The sequence below is a fragment of the Mercenaria mercenaria genome, chromosome 6 (genome assembly GCF_021730395.1).
Source record: "Mercenaria mercenaria strain notata chromosome 6, MADL_Memer_1, whole genome shotgun sequence".
Classification (NCBI taxonomy): Eukaryota; Metazoa; Mollusca; class Bivalvia; order Venerida; family Veneridae; genus Mercenaria; species Mercenaria mercenaria.
Genome location: NC_069366.1, coordinates 53,779,337 through 53,796,524, shown reverse-complemented (window position 1 = coordinate 53,796,524; position 17,188 = coordinate 53,779,337). Strand labels below are relative to the sequence as shown.

The 17,188-nt window shown below is 35.6% G+C and overlaps 1 protein-coding gene across 1 annotated transcript; it reads left to right on the top strand.

Moving 5' to 3' along the window:
• The first annotated feature begins 5,369 nt into the window (after positions 1–5,369).
• Positions 5,370–16,918, top strand: LOC123548868 (uncharacterized). The gene is made up of 2 exons (XM_045336479.2): positions 5,370–5,521; positions 12,565–16,918. Exon 2 carries the CDS (start codon positions 12,579–12,581, stop codon positions 15,486–15,488), a length of 2,910 nt encoding a protein of 969 aa, XP_045192414.2. The 5' UTR covers positions 5,370–5,521; positions 12,565–12,578; the 3' UTR covers positions 15,489–16,918.
• The last annotated feature ends 270 nt before the right edge of the window (positions 16,919–17,188 follow it).

Sequence of the window (17,188 nt, the reverse complement as noted above, 5' to 3'; positions counted from 1 at the left end):
CGAGATATTATGCCAATACAAGTTTGATTACAAGTGTGATTAAAATCGATTGCAAAATGTGGTCTCTATCTTGTTCACAAGCCAAAATAGCAAATTTTGGCCCTTTAATCGGCCATAACTCTTGAACCCACGATGGGATGTGACTAGTTTTCGAAGGGAACCGAGATATTATGCCAATACACGTTGTGTGCAAGTTTGATCAAAATTGATTGCAAAATGTGGTCTCTATCGTGTTCACAAGAAATTGTGAACGGACGGACGGACGGACGACGGACAAAATGCGATCACAAAAGCTCAACCTGTCACTACGTGACAGGTGAGCTATCAATGAAATGCATTTCTAACAGGTATCTTTTTCTATGTAATGGGTCTTATTGTTCCTTATACAGAAAATACAAGAATTGAAAAATGTCAAAAAATGTTGCTGAAATTTGACTGACTACCTTTAAGGAAGACCATTAAGGCAAAGTGCACGCAGAATTTCGAGATACTACTAACAAGAAAATTAGACTCAAGTAACTCGACATTTCGAGTTTTTGGCGCCGACCTATTAGTCTTGTTCAAGATCAGATAACCTTGGGTAGTCCTTGAGTAGACCTAGAAGGAAACAGGCAGTGTTGGCATTTTAAAACATCACTATAGTCAAACCCCGGTTTAGGTTTGGAAGGTTTCTGACCCGATTGAACCCTTATGACAAAAATAAATATAGACATGCTCTAAACGAACATGTAGTTATATGTCTTGCAGCTATCATTTGAGTCCAAGATCGAGTACAAAGGTGACGGGAGGTCATAGAACGTCACCGGGTGATATACAAGCTTAGAATAACTGGTACATGTATTCCACCTTTCTGTCAGATCTGGAGGGTAGCCCCTACAACCGGAACATACACAAAACTATACAGGGACATATATAGATGTATGTCCTGGCTAACGTTTGAAATCTGGAGTAGCTCAGAGTAGGTTATTTATATATGGGTACTGATACTGTTTTAACCTTTGTTCAAATCCCAACACGACGGGTACCTACCATATATAGACGAGTGGGCAGACGCATCAACGTCCAAAAGTAAATAAAATGACTTCTTAGCTCAGGCTATAAGTAGAAGTAGCCATGATAAACATTCATTACCATTTTTGACTTTGGCAGACTTTGACAAACGTCAGATTGTGCGGATAAAGACTATACTAAATTGAACCATGTATAATATAAATGAGCCTTGCCATGAGAAAACCGACATAGTGGGTTTGCGACCAGCATGGATCCAGACCAGCCTGCGCATCCACGCATTCTGGTCAGGATCCACGCTGTTCGCTTTCAAAGCCTATTGCAATTAAAGAAACCTTTAGCGAACAGCATGGATCCTGAGCAGACTGCGCGGATGCGCAGGCTAGTCTGGATCCATGCTGGTCGCAAAGCCACTATGTTGGTTTTCTCATGGCGCGGTTCAAATGTAGATACATTGAATATTTTGGACAAAATCCCCATTAATGACAGTCTCATGTATTTTAAATATATAGAAACGGAATATTTTTAAAAATCCCCTTGAACTGAAGTGTTAAACTTGTTTGTCATTGCTATTAATAACATAGAGGTTTTTATTGGATTTAGGTCTGAACCAGGAAGCAAAAATGTAGGTTAAGAAATCACCTTTGCTTTCTTATTGCATAAGTCTTTTTTCTTTTTTTTGGTGTTAATTTCCAAATGCTTAAAGTAATTACTAGTAGTGTAAAACGCTATTTGCGAAATGCTAATGTCAAATATTGACTTTAAACAGTAATGGTCAAACGATTAATACTATTTGTTAAATGTGAAATGCGGAACAATAAATGCTACATCCTTTTTGCTAAGGCGTAAAAAATTGTTTGTTTCTGGTATCCCGGCCTACCCTAAATTTTTGGCCCGACCCTAAATGTTTTTATGGCCTTAGAGAATTTTTTTTTTAACTTTTTAACAAAAAGTTGGAAAGACTGCACTTTTCATGCTTTAAACATGGTCCGTGATGTCAGAAATCAACTTACTGATGCTCTAAAGGCATAACCCCCTTATTTGTATTCATTTTTTGACACAAAAATAATTTCCGGAAAGTCTCACTTAATAAAAAAAGTCCAAAAAAAAAAGTCCGACCTACCTACCCTAATTTTTTTGAGCATGTTACCGGAAACAAAGAATTTTTTTTAGGCCTAAGTACTTATATAAATAAAGTGCTGAATATCAGCGTTATGAATGTATCCTTTTAATAGTCATTGTTAAATAACTTTGTCTCTATCAAAACATATTTTCCTAAATATGTTATAGTAAACAGTTTCGGTCCCATGTTCCCGTGACCGGTAAAACATGTTGCTTCAACTTGGATTTTTAGAACATTATATGTTTCAAATATTTAAAAGTTATATTCATTAGGTTTCGAGATACATGTCATTACCTCATAAATGACGACTACAATTGTAAAAAAGCGTTAGCTATTTGACATTAAGCATTTAGCATTTGGCATTTAGTATATGTCATATAGCATTTGGCATGTAGCATGAAACATTTGTCATTTAATAGTTGGCAATTATCATGGTGCACCGGCCTTCCATAGGCAAACAGTTAAGTATGGTGCGCCATGCTAATTGCCAAATGCTAAATGCCAAATAGTTAATGCAAAATGCTATTTGCCAAATGCTTAATGTCGATATTGACAGTCAAACGGAAATTCTTAATGGTTAATGTGAAACAATATATGCTAAGTGCTTATTCAAATAACAAGATAAATATATCAGTGGATGAATGCATCCTTTAAAAGTCATTGGCCTTCTTGCATAACTTTTCTAACAATTTTAGAGAGAAAAAAATGTTCGCATGATCAATAGAACATCTTAGTGCTCCAATTAGACTAGTAGAACGTTACATTTTCTAATATTGTTAAAAGTTACATTAATCAGTTTAAGAGAGACAGGTCATTAATTCATAAAGTTAAAGAATTTGACAATTAGCAATTATAATTTGGAAATAAGCATTAGCTATTTGACATTTAGCATTTAGAATTGAGTATATGGCATAAAGCATTTGTTCTGTAGCACTTGGCGTTTAGCATTAAATAATCGGCATTTAGCATTCACTATTTGTCATTTAGCATTTGGCAATTAGCATAGCGCACGGCTTTCCACCGTAAATCAGCAGTGGACCAACACTCTAACTATACATGTACATCTCGGGTAATTCACTGTGTCAACAATCTCCTTTCAAGGACTTAAGCAACGCCATTTCCTCGTGTATAATCTATGACATAATCTTTAATAAGGGTATGCAGACAGCACTAAACCAAGCGTGACTACTACTCATGAAGCCCATATTCAGATTAGTTTCATTCAGATATACAATTATACCAATACAGTACAGTCTCTCCAGAACGGCCCTCTCTTAAGCAACAACCTCTTTTTAACAATATCATCAAAATTTCCCTAAGCTGAAATATACTATCAAGTTTACCTCTCCAGAACAACAACCTCTACATAACAGTCAATATTTGTATCTCCCAAAGGGTGTTGCTCTACAGAGGTTGCACTGTATTTACTAGAAATCAAAAAAAGAAACTTTTAAACAAACAGTAGTTACAAACAGATATTTCAATATCTAGATAAATATAAAAATATCAACTTTGCGTCAACAGAATAAACCTTTTTCGTCAACAGAATACATACCTAGTTTATATACAGAATACAACCTTAGTTCGTCAACATAATACATACCATTTTCCCTGTTTGTCAACAGGATTCATACCTTGTTCGTCAACATAATATATACTTAGTTCTTCAAAAGAATACATAGTTCATTGACAGAATACATACGTAGTTCGTCAACAGAATACAAACTTAGCTCGTCAACATAATACATGCATTGCTTATCAACAAAATAATACATAGTTTCTCACCTTTGTTGGTCGACAAAATAATTCCTTGCTCGTCAGCAGAATACATACTTCACTCGTACCCTGTGATATTTTGGAGACTCATATTATTGAAAAGACAAATGAGCCCCGCAAACATTAATGGCTTAACAGAAAGCAATAGGCCCAAATGGGCCTAACTCACTCATATGAAGATCACTGTGACCTTTAGACTTTGTCTCTGATCCAGACTGATGAACATCCAACAAGCAATATACTAAATTTATATAAAATGTTCTCTATTCTTTACTGTGGCAGCCCCGGAAAAAAATAAACACGACTGAGAGATTACCTTACTAGGATTCTACATAGCAAGTTTGAGGATAATCATTTGATGGGTTTATTCTATTTTAAGCTCTGGCAGCCTCTAAAATCAGTCAAGTGGAACCATTTGAACAAAACTGAAATGACTGTACTAGGATGGTACAGACCAAGTTTGGTACTTATCCTTCAAGTCTTCATCGGAAAAATTTCGTTACTTTTATCTCTGATAGCCACTACAATCAATTAAGCTGAATTATTAAGAAAAAATAAGAGTAGTCCTCACACAAATGCTACAGACCAAGTTTGATGATGATCTTTCAAGCGGTGCAAGAGGAAGATTCAGATAATGTGTTGTTTTTTTCGATGTAAATGAGATGTGAAACCAAAATTTGTAGTCCTGTTTGGCGCCATATAACCTATACTGTGCTGGTGCGCCGTAAAATCCAAATAAATAAATAAATTGTTTTCTAAGTCAAGCGGAACCATTTGCAAAAATTGGAAGAAGACTTTACAAAGATTCTATAGACCAAGTCTTGTGACGAGGAAGTTTAAGACGAAAAGTATAAATAAACGTTTTTTTTTTTCTATTTGCAGCTCTGGCGACCCCTAAGATCTGTTAAGTAGAACCTTTTGAGCCGTGCCATGAGAAAACCAACATAGTGGCGCAGTTTGGTCAGGATCCATGCTGTTCGCTTTCAAAGCCTACTGCAATTAGAGAAACTGTTAGCGAACAGCATGGATCCTGACCAGACTGCGCGGATGCGCAGGCTGGTCTGGATCCATGCTGGTCGCAAAGCCACTATGTTGGTTTTCTAATGGCACGGCTTATTTAAATAATTTGAGAGCGGACCTTACAAGGAAGTCACAGACCATGTTAAGTGATGATCCATCAAGTGGTTCGAGATAAGACATCATTTAAATTTTTATTTTTTTTTATTTTTGTGGCCCCTAATTTCAGTCAAGGAAAGCCATTTGAACAAAACTGGGAGAGGATCCTACAAGGATGTCACAAGTCAAGTTTGGTGAAAGTGTGAATGTGATCTTACTTTTATATTTATATACAACTTTTACAAAAAAAAATGTGGTCAAATGGGTCTATCATGAACATTCAAGATCTAGGCCTTTAAGAAAAATATATTTTCCGTCTAAAATGTGCGAGGAAGTGAAAGCAATATTTCTCCGCGTCTTTGTCCTTCAAATAGTTTGATGTTTATATATCATTTCATTTGAGATCGACATCTCAAGATTTCAAAAAAGGAAGTCATTTCAAAAGTTCGTTACATTTGAATAAGGGACTATTAACGACACTTAGATCAGACTCTGAAGGTAAGTTTGATTTTCATTCCTCACATTTCATTTTCTTTTGTATTTTCATCCGCTTTTCAAAATAATGTTTTTAAATTACGTACGTTGGTGTTTTTACTACGTCCCTGCCGTAGGCCTATCTCGTAAATATTGAAATTTTAGTAAATAATAAATTTCTTTTGCTACATGAGAAACGAAAACTATTCTGAGAATTATTTTTCAATTGACTTAGAAACAGATAAAAATGTACTACATGTATTCTAAAAATATTTAATCAAGCACCGGATAAAATACTTATGGAAGAGCATTAGTGTCGGGTGAAATTTATTTATTAAATAGAAATTTCGAAATACAAAACTCGAAACTTCGATTTAGTTACCCGAAGTTTCAATTTTGTATCTTGCCCTTTAACCGCTTAATTTGAACGTCCGTCCGTCCGTCACAGGTAAAAAATATGAATGAATAAGTTGGCTACGTACTTTCCCCCAAACCCTAAACTTTGAAGTCATTTTTATTGTCTCTGAGACAGTAAGATGTAAAGTGGATGCATCTACCCACACTTCATAATTATATGGTACTTGTTGGACCTGGCTTTTAAGGACTAGAATCAAAACGGAGTATGGCATAAACCTATATGTCCACTTATAGTACGAGCCTATGTACTGACCGTACTAACCTTATAGATATGGGCAGGACAATGAAATATTCTAAGTTTGAATATTACCTGGCCACTTTGTATGAACTCACCTCATCAAGGGCAACTCCAGATCTTGGTGTCAAACAGTAGCAAGGGCCTTTATATGGCATATTTCGGACTGAACCGGGTGGGAAACATGCAGTAAAAATAGTGACATATGTTTTCAGTGCGATTCCTACCTGGTTATATTTTTACCCTCTGTTGCTACCCAAGGAATATCAATGGTACGTGATCTTGACTAATATCTATACATTTAAGTCCGTACGATAACTAGTAAGTCGATATACAAAGTCAAAATTTCGAGTTATTTTATATTTGCAAGGAATTGTCTATTTTAAGTGTTTTGTCATTTCAAAATAAGTAAATTGATTATGTCTTGCATATTTGTCAAACCTAGTATATCATTTTGAACCAAATATCTAATAGATATTCTCATCTGACTACATAATGAATGACGAAGGCAAATACTTCTACTTGCAGTAAATGTATTTGTACACAATTAATGACACGAATCCTTGACCCTTAGAATTTGGCATTTAGCACCAAGTACGTATACGACATATAACATTTGATATTTGGCATTAACCATTAATTACATACAAATATTTTGGTTTTAACTTAAAATATTTGGCATTTAAAGATTTGGCAATTAGCATGGCGCACCTGCCTTCGATAAGTAAAGTCTCTATAAAGACAAATGTATGAAAGGGCGGTGCGCCATGTTAATGGCCAAATGCTGAATGCCAAATTGTTAATATAAATGCTATTCTACAAATTGGTTAATGTTAAATATTATATACCCTTCTCAAATGCGCTCATTTGATTGGTCGAAATGAGTGCACGCGCGGGTCTGAAAGAAGCGATATTGACCTGCAAAAGTGATAATGACTCTTGTGATATGACTTTTTCTTATATGTATGAAATATGGGCCAGTCAAATGAATGCATTCGAGTAGGGCATATAATATAACAATTATAGAATTATGTTGAGATCAATATGTGTTTTTACGGACCTGTAAAATATGATATTGACCTCGGACTGCGTCCTCGGTCAGTATCATTTTTACAGGTCCGTAAAAACACATATTGACCTCAACATATGTCAATAACTGTATAATATTGACTGTCGAAGGTAATTGTCAGTTGCAATATACGAAACAATAAATGCCAAATTTTCATTGCTAAATGTTTATTCAAATAAAAGGGAGCGGTGGTCTAGTGGATAAGGTGTCGGCCGCTCAATCCAGGGGCCGTGGGTTCGAGCCCCACTGGGGTCACGACCATGACTTCTCATATGACACCAGTACTGGTTTTTCCAGGAAGCGGACTCGAGAGTGCTTCAAATAAGCTTGAAGCTTTTATTACAATCGAGCTAAAACAAATTAGTATAAACTAAATAAAGAACCGAATATATCAGCGGATGAATGCATCCTTTAAACAGTTGTTGGCATTCGTTACATACCTTTGTCTCTATTACAACTTTATTTTTCTAAAAACTTTTAAAGTTCCGTGGTCTCATAACTTATTATTGCTTGAAATTAGACTGGTGGAAGATCACATTGAATGTATATGTTCCAAAAAGTTAATTGTTAATTGCTAAACTGCCACCAAAAATGCATATATCTTCCACATTTAACGTATACGTGCATTGAATCAAAACTACCAAACTTAGGTTAAACTTAAATCTAATCTTTAGTCATTATATTATACATCCAATGCGTGCGAACGTCCAATAGGTGGATTAATGTTTGCGAACTGAAATTTTATGAGAAACTGTGTCCGTAAATTTTGAATATCTTTCTCATTTATTATTTTATCCCGGAAGAAAATAGGCACTTAATGTGACAATAAAAGTTCATAAAAATAATTGATTGTTAAAAACTGCATTTAATGAATTGTTTCAACACATATGACAAGGAAAGGCCACTTTGTCTACGTGCAACAGTTTGCGGACAAGAACACAACAACTTAAGGTAATATGCGCCACATAACAATTTTCAACGGACTGTTATGAAATTTTACCAAATTAAAGTTGACGATATTTTCGATTGACTGGTATTTTTCCCAGTTTTTTGTTATTCTCCATTTTGCAGCTGTAAATCTTCAAACATGACCACTAACGTCATTTTTCAGCAGAGCGCAAAATGACGTACTTGACAGGTTTTTTTAAGTAGCGTTTTTATATACAACAAAAATACGGCAAAAATTCTTTATTTTCAAGTTTGTATTAAAATCATCTCTCCAATGATATATAATTTGTCAAGTTTATTTCGACGTCACATCGGAGGCAAACGATTTATGACGCAAAACTGACGTCGAGCTTCACCCAAAATTTTGCGTAAGGACGCCGTATTTAAGAAACTGCCAGATAGTTTATTGAATAAATTTGAACAAGCGTGAAAAATTTCAATCGTTATCGATTCCGTAAAAGAAAAATGGGGGTCACCGACTTAGATTTCGTTCTATTTACCGTTGCGCTTCCCCTACCCCCAGTTAAAATAACGACGTATAATACTTATTTCGTAAACTTCCATTAATTTAAATTCAGTTTCTGTTTATATTTGTGGATATATGATATCAAATTCCAATAATGATAAAACAAAGATATTATTTCATGAAATTCTTGAAATAAATGAATGATTTCGAGAAAATGCTCTCCTATACGACATAGAAATACAAACAATCCTTTTATTGAAACATGAAATGCGTATCGGTAAAGTGCGTTCTAGCCAAAAGTCGTATTCAGCGGGCTTACGCTGATTTCTTATTTGTAGTTACAGCTTCAATTCTTAAACAAACTTTTTTTTTTAAATTTGAGAACATTAATAATATTTGTCGAAATGCTAAAACATTAGCAGAAAAGTGAATATAATCCTTTGATACACAAATCAAATGTTATAATTCTAAACTAAATGTTTGTAGTCAATCTTTAAGAGATTCTATTACTTGATATTTTGGTGTACATCTAAGACTTCGTTTTAAATTTATGTTCACGGAACTGATAGTTACCAGGTATGATCCATGCCGGGTCCGGATATTCCCATGTCAGTGTATTTTTATCTTCCTTTGGTATTCTGTCGAACGCATGATAGGGACAAAAGGAACCGTTATAGAAAATAATACTGCACGTGACTTGTGTGCACAAGCCGGTAGCTAGGAAACAGGCAAAAGTTAGAACTTCCTCGGCGGAAGTGCATTTTGCCCGTTCGTGTAGTCGAAAAGTTGATGGCGGAAACAGGATTCCGTACTATAACTGCATCTAAACTCTAACCTAATCCCAAATATACATGTGAACAAATCGCATATTCGAACCGTGTGAAAAGCTGTTATTATCATTATTTATTATTTAATATCCCCTACAATGTAAAGACTGCATACTTCTTAGGCAATGAATGGAACGTTAATGCACACATTAAGGATGTATTAGTTTTTTGTTGTTTTTTTTTGTTATCGTTTTTGAAATCTTTGTCAATGTTTAATTTAATGCATGACTTCTGCATCCGAATTTTGACATGTATCTACCCACACATTGCAAATATTTTAAGTTTTCTCGTGCGAAACGTAACTTTTTTCTAGTTACTGTATTTGCAAACGCAAATTCAAACTGCGTAAATTGCTATATGGTATTTCCGTATCTAGACTTGGATATAGATTGATAGATTTAATTGCAAACATGACAAATCAATATAACCAGGGGGAAGGACGTATGATGGTATGCTGTAAGGATTAAGTGAGCGAAATGTATCGCTGTAACAAAAATGGCGGTCATTTAAACAGAAAATACACTTTGCAGACATATTTTTGACCAAGGGATGCCCAATATACACATATCCATCCGTTTTGTCCTCGCTGTCAGCTTGTGTACTGGTGTTTGCGTGTGTGCATGAGTGTTTCTATTTGGCGGTCTGTGTCTGTGGCTGTGTTTGCTGTGCTATATGATTCCATGAAATTTAAACTTACCTTTTACGTGTTTTTTTTTCTACTGTATTCATGATTATTAAAAAATACAAATCAATCTCATACAGTAAATCCGGTATTATTCGCGATGTTTTAATTTCCGCTATTTTTCGCGAATCGGGTGCATCGCGAATTCATAAATCCGCATAAGTTTCCTTCCATAACATACAGACATATTCGAAAAAAATGTCCGAAATACGGTCAAGTTCAGCAATGAATACTAGCCGCCTGTACACGATGTTTATTAAATGTACTTAAATTTATTTCAATATATTATCAATAAGTATAATAAAAATCCTCGAAACTACATTTCATGTAGAATATACAGCTTAAAGACAGAATTAACGCTAATGTGTAGAGGTTGGATTTACATGCATCTCCGTGATGCACTTTGTCAAACAAGCAGATAATAGGGATTAGTGGACAATTTATCACACCATTGTATTATATACTTGTACGTTACAATTATTTGTGTAAGGACTGTAACAAGAATAATCGCCCGTAAATTGAATAAAGGATTAAAAAGCTCTTTTCAATCAATTTAAGTCGAACAAAAGCAATTTGTGTGAACACAGTAACCGATTACTAATACGAAATAACCATTACGGACCATGTATTTAACGAGTCTTTGGCGTGCATAAATCCGATACGATACGGAAGAATGGACATTAATGTAATCACGACTTCCAGAATTGGAATTTCACTAATATAAGATAAGAAACTTCGTGAATTTAAATTTCTGACCCTCCCGTCGCGAATTCATAAAGCCGCGAAATAATTCAGGGTGCGGGAATTCGCGAAATAAATATCATGCGGATATAACGTGATTTACAGTATTTCAAAAATGAATTTGATAATCTCATTAACTTAAAGATTATATTGTTCAAATGAAGAACTTTAAATAGCCACCTTACCTCCTAAGGCTTTACATTTTATTGCATTTTTAGCATTTTGAGCCTTTTCATTTTCACGGTGCCGAATTTGATTGTACGCACAGGCGTATGCCCAGGTACGCCGCTGGCGGTGAACTACGTTGGACTCCGCTTAAAGCCTCGGATAACTACGTTCAGCTACGGATCAATACGGCAAGGTACGTTTAAGTACGGATGACTACGTTTTAGTACGTTTAACTACGAATGAATAAGTTTCAACCAAGTTGGACTAAAGTCACGCTCAAATGGCTATGGATCGCTCAAACTTTTATGCATGTTCAAAAGTTAGAGAAACTTGCAAGTTTGGGATAGGTCTTGAATACGTTTTGACCAAGTGTTGGTACGGATTGATACGGATTACTACTTTGAGGTACGACTCAGGTACGGATAGATACGGATTACTGCGTTTCTATCCGTGGCTAGACGTAGCTACCCGCGCCGCGCCGTATGTGTGACTTGGGTATTAGGCAAATTTGTTTGTTGTCTATAATAAAATCTGTCTCTTTGTCTCATATAGAACATTTTCTCGAAAACATTCATCTGTTTGAAGAATATCATGAAATAGCGTCTTGATTTTATTATTATTGTGATATTATTTCATTATATCCACCAACAGAAACCGAAACTGAATTTAAATTGATGGAAATTTAAAAAATAAATATAAAAACGTCGTTATTTTAACTGGGGGGGGGGGGGGGGGGGGGGGGGTAGGGGAAGCGCCGCGGTAAATAGAGCGAAATCTAAAACGGTGACCCCCATTTTTCTTTTACGGAATCGATAACGATTGAAATTTTGCACGCTTGTTCAAATTTATTCAAAAAACTATCTGGCAGTTTCTTAAATATGGCGTCTTTACGCAAAATTTTGGGTGAAGCTCGACGTCAGTTTTGCGTGTTTTGCGTTCATAAATCGTTTGCCTCCGATGTGACGTCGAAATAAACTTGACAAATTATATATCATTGGAGAGATGATTTTAATACAAACTTGAAAATAAAGAATTTTTGCCGTATTTTTGTTGTATATAAAAAACGCTACTTAAAAAACCTGTCAAGTACGTCATTTTGCGCTCTGCTGAAAAATGACGTTAATGGTTTGAAGATATACACCTGCAAAATGGAGAAAAACAGAAAACTGGAAAAAAATACCAGTCAATCGAAAATATCGTCAACTTTAATTTGGTAAAATTTCATAACAGTCCGTTGAAAATTGTTAGGTGGCGCATATTACCTTAAGTTTCATATATTGGCATTGTATTAACCGACACTAAATGGCGTAGCTAACACTGTGTCCTGAATTAAATAGTATCAAAGTACAGTAAAAATACTAGAGAAAACAGCACTAGAATAGAAGTTTGCTTCATAGACAAAATGTTTTGAAAAAAACCCCAAAAATCAACAACAACAACAACAAAACTGCTGGTTGATCTGATCTGGTGCTCATTTGAATACAACTAATTTAACACATAACTTTTTTTCTCAGAATTGTTGAGCGACATGGTGGCACTGTCTGACTTTGCACTTTGGGTGATGGTATGCTGCAGTATTGCAATCTCACTGGCGCACAAAGAGATCATAGAGACTCACGATGAAATGTCTAGAAAGACAAATGATACATTCAGTCGGTTCCAGTCACAACGGTCAGAGGTCAGTGAAGCTTCCGAAGCTATGGGGCTGATGAGAGCAGAAACGCAGAAGTATAACAAAATGAACACGAGCAGCCCTAACAAGTATAAACAATTTGAAGAATTTAATTTGACAAGACAGAAAGGGCGTCAGATAAAAAGAAGCAAATCAGCGCCAGAACCTCTGGAAAACCAGAAACAGCTTGAAAATAAACACGGTACAGTGCACCCAACATTTAAAAATAAGCACTATTTACTGCGTGAAAGAAGACTGATAAAGACAGGACCTCCTTTGATAACAAATGTCACAACTTTACTAGGGCTATCGGATGACAATGATAAATTTTATAGTCGTAAATCCTTTAAACCACATGCACGAGCAGAAACCTTAACGAGAAATAAACGTAGTTTGGCTTCCGTGCCTACTTGTGAGCTTCAGATCAGCAATCAAAGTAAAACTTACTTTCATGCGCAGTTGTTATTAAGAGACCCAAATTTCATTGGATTCCACCTATCATTTTGTAATAAAATTAGGTACAACACATCAAGCACAACAAACGTTTTTAAACCACTGAGTTGGTTTTGGACATACAACACAACATCTGGACCATTTCCTTTTCTTTCCTGGAACCTCGACTACGGGACTCTATCTTTCGGACTTCTAGACGCACAAACGATAAATATTGATTTTGTTTGCATTGATACCATAAACACATCAGCATCATGTGATATAAAGTTTGGAGAATATCAGACATCAAAAGCTGTTACAACAGCACTGAAATCACTTGTCAGTGTAGAAGAAAATAATGCCTACTATAAATATCCAGAGAATTTCTTTTGCTACCTTTTGACAAGACAAAACTACCACGGTACAATTTCTTATTGGGCAGCAAAATATTTCATATACCCTATTCGATTTGTATATTACGAATGTTGTTCTGTGACGCTGAATTACACATCTTACAAGTTTGAAGTAAATTGTCCAGAGAATGGAACAAGTGAAGGACGATTTAATACCTGGAAAGAAACAAGAATATTACCATATATATTAGGCCTCTTGATTCTTTTGTATTTCCCAATAATGTTTTTCAATTTCGGGGCTTGGTTATCAAAAGACGAACACATATTGTGCGAGGATCGAGATAACTTGGACACCTCAAAGGCAATATTAAATGAGTGTTGGCTATTTGCTGATGGAACTTCTCCACTCATTTTGTGCGACCTTTTGAGTTTCAAAACTTTAGGTCTTGAAAAGTTCCCAGTCACAGCTTCTAGGATCAGACGCTTTTTCCTCGTGGTATTATTTCCAACCTTTGTCTATTTGGAACTTGTTATGTACTCCAATGGAATAGGCATATGGAAACAAGACAATTTAATCACTGTAAAAGAACTTGTTGAAGCAGGCGTTCCCATGGGAATTCTATCTGTCTTAGCAGATAACAAACATGGGACTAATGTCTTTGTTCCCTTGCTTGGCGGTCCAATAGGAGTTATCATTATATATTACGTAATGGGTCTTGTATTTATTTTTCTTCCACGAAGCCTGAAACAAATTGTAAATGACGGTTTGCCGTCTTCAAATTTGATGATTAAATCACCACTTTTCTTCGCGACGGATGAAATTATCGGAATGGCATTGATTGATGTAAAACCGCATGACTTGTTACCAGGTTACACTAAAGGGTCTACGTTAATGAGATGCAGATTTTATATGCTGTTTGGGTCTGTTTTCTGGAGAAAGGTATGGCATATTCAGACAGACAGATTTTCATTTGTCTTGTCTGGCAAACCGATATGGTTTAAGATAATAATCATTTGTTTGTTTTTGCCAGTTTATGCACTCTTTTGCTTGATCGAGATTTGTTGTTGTTTGGTGTTTAATGCTGTGCCTTTTTGCAATTTTGTTGCCATCCTTGTTGGCGGGGGACTTAAATCCTTGCGTCATCTTAGAGGACAGAATCGGTGCCTGTCTGCAATCTTTAAATATCGTGTGACCGCCTTTATAGGAGCAAGTTTCGTATCAGCTGTACTCATAGTCTACAGCTATGTTGATGCACTAGCTTTTCTCGCAAATTTCAGTTTTATTTCTAAAGTAGTAACATATTGCTTTGTTGCAATCGTGATATATCCATCTGTTTCTTTTGGATATTTATTTTTCTTCGTCATACTTTTGTACTACTTTGTCAAGCTCTTCAGAGACTTTGGAGACGGCTACACGGATCTATTATCAACAGCTGTTGATATTTCCAGAAATCTTTCTGATGGTGCAAAAATCTCGGCAAACGATGGAAATGTGGTTATTTCTAACTTGAAGGCCGACAGTTTCGAATCTATTCGAATAAATGGGAAATTGTTGGACGTTTCTCAAAACACCTTACAAACTTTGAGTGAAAATGAACTACCGGTAATGATTAGAGAAAGGAATAATATTTTCGGGATACCAAAGCAATTGTTTAACACTTTAGTTCAGAAACATCGACCAGTTCACCAGCAGGTATTAGTCCTGTGTTTCAAGTCCTCCATGTTGATTTTCTTTGTTATTTTGACTCTCAATATATCCTCCAATTACGTCAAAGGACCTAATGCAGACATATCAGAAGTGATGCACGTGATCTTTATTGTTGTAGTTGGTGTTCTTCCTAAGCTAGTTGTGGCCGCCCTCTCCCGCTCAGACAAAAGCATTGTTCGGGAAATTCAGAGAAGAGATATAAAGGCGTCAATTGTTGAATTCTGGAACACGGGCATGACTGAAGAGTTATCGAACCTTGCACAGTATCAATAATTTTCAAAAATTGAAATAATCATAAAATCAAATATTGATTTTGCATTAGATACACGGGAATTAATAAAAAGAGAACATTACCCGGATTTTAATGGGTATATAAAAAAACGTTACGTTGTTCGTCACGCTGAATAATTCTACAATTTTCAATGAATTAAATGTATCAAAAGATCAGTTATTTTGGCTAATTAAGCTAACACAATATTTCCTTTGTCTGCCGTAACATTTGACTTATGAAAGCTGGTAGGTTGTCAAAGTATGGTTTGTATAAAAATATTTATGGTCAGCATTTAGTAGGGTTTATCTTATATGCCTGCTAATCAATTAATTTCACCGTCGAAAGAGTTAGTTGTGTCGCTTTGAACAATACCCGAATTTTCAATTGATAAAACATTGTGGCAGCAAACGGTGTTGAATTTTTTTTCTAAACTAATATGAATTAAGGCACCGCCTAGCATGGGGATTTATCTTTTATACATCCACTTACAAAGAAATATTCAACACTCAAAACAAAGTGAGAAAGTGAAAATTCGCTCTATCTGAAGTTTACAATTAGTGTCATCATACCTCTTACAGCGAATATCATATTTTGCAAAATTTACGGGAAGCCGTGACATAACGTCATTCTCCGCGTTCTCGCACTGGCTTTGGATTTTTTTTTTGTTTGCACTCCACGCAGAATCTTGACGGCCTTTACACTTCTTTTTAAAGTGTTTTTTAGTTGCATGTGCAGTTTTCATTACGAAAAAGAAGTAAAAAAAATCATGTTGGCGCGGTTCACGAATTTCTGTGACTGGTTCGGGGTGCCCGGATGTTCATGCAGACAACCAGTCTGCGGTGTGTACATAAACCGGAACCGGAAAACATCGAAAAAATTGCCTCAGTATATGCAAACAACAAAGACGAATAACTATATACGGACGTTACCGTCTCGGGGATTTTCATCCCCGGCGCTTTGCGCCGTGGATAAATCCTGTTAAGAACAGGAGTGCCTTTACGAACGATGTGATTAAAACAATAAATTACAAGTGATTTGTTGCATAATAATTCGTTTTTTTTTGTTTATAGGAAAACCAGTCTACTAGCGTAATACCAAAGTTAAAAGTTATGAAATGGCGTTATTTCATTTCCATGACGTCAAACACGTGATAAAGACCATTATTCTTAAATGGTTTGAGTTAGGCATCTCCATATGCTTTGTATTTACGTATAGTTTCTGACATACCGGTAGTTACAAGAACTGTAAGACCACACGTCTCATAGTTTAAGTTTTCCGCGGTATGAAGCGTTCTATTTTCTATGGGCCCTGATGACTATCGGCCCAGGTTTACGTACTTGAACATATTTGTTTCTCATATGAGGGAGAGAGAGATTTGGAGAGAGAAAGGTTTGTAATAATTTCTTGTCACTGCATTAAATGTTTGTCTTAATTTGTCTTTGTTACGTTTGTCTGTGATATATTCATAAGCTACTAGTAGCCGTCGGATAAATTGCCCTGAAATATTCAAAAAGTAATATATACCAAACAGTGATTTATCGTTGAATAAAATCATTGTTTGGAGTTTAGATGAAAAGGAATTATATCACAAAGGGGCAGCCTGAAAGATATTATATAGAATAAAGAAGACCTGCAATTTAGTGTGTTTAGGCCTATTAGGCTTATCGCTACGCAATCCCTTCCCATTATCGGGTCCTTTCTT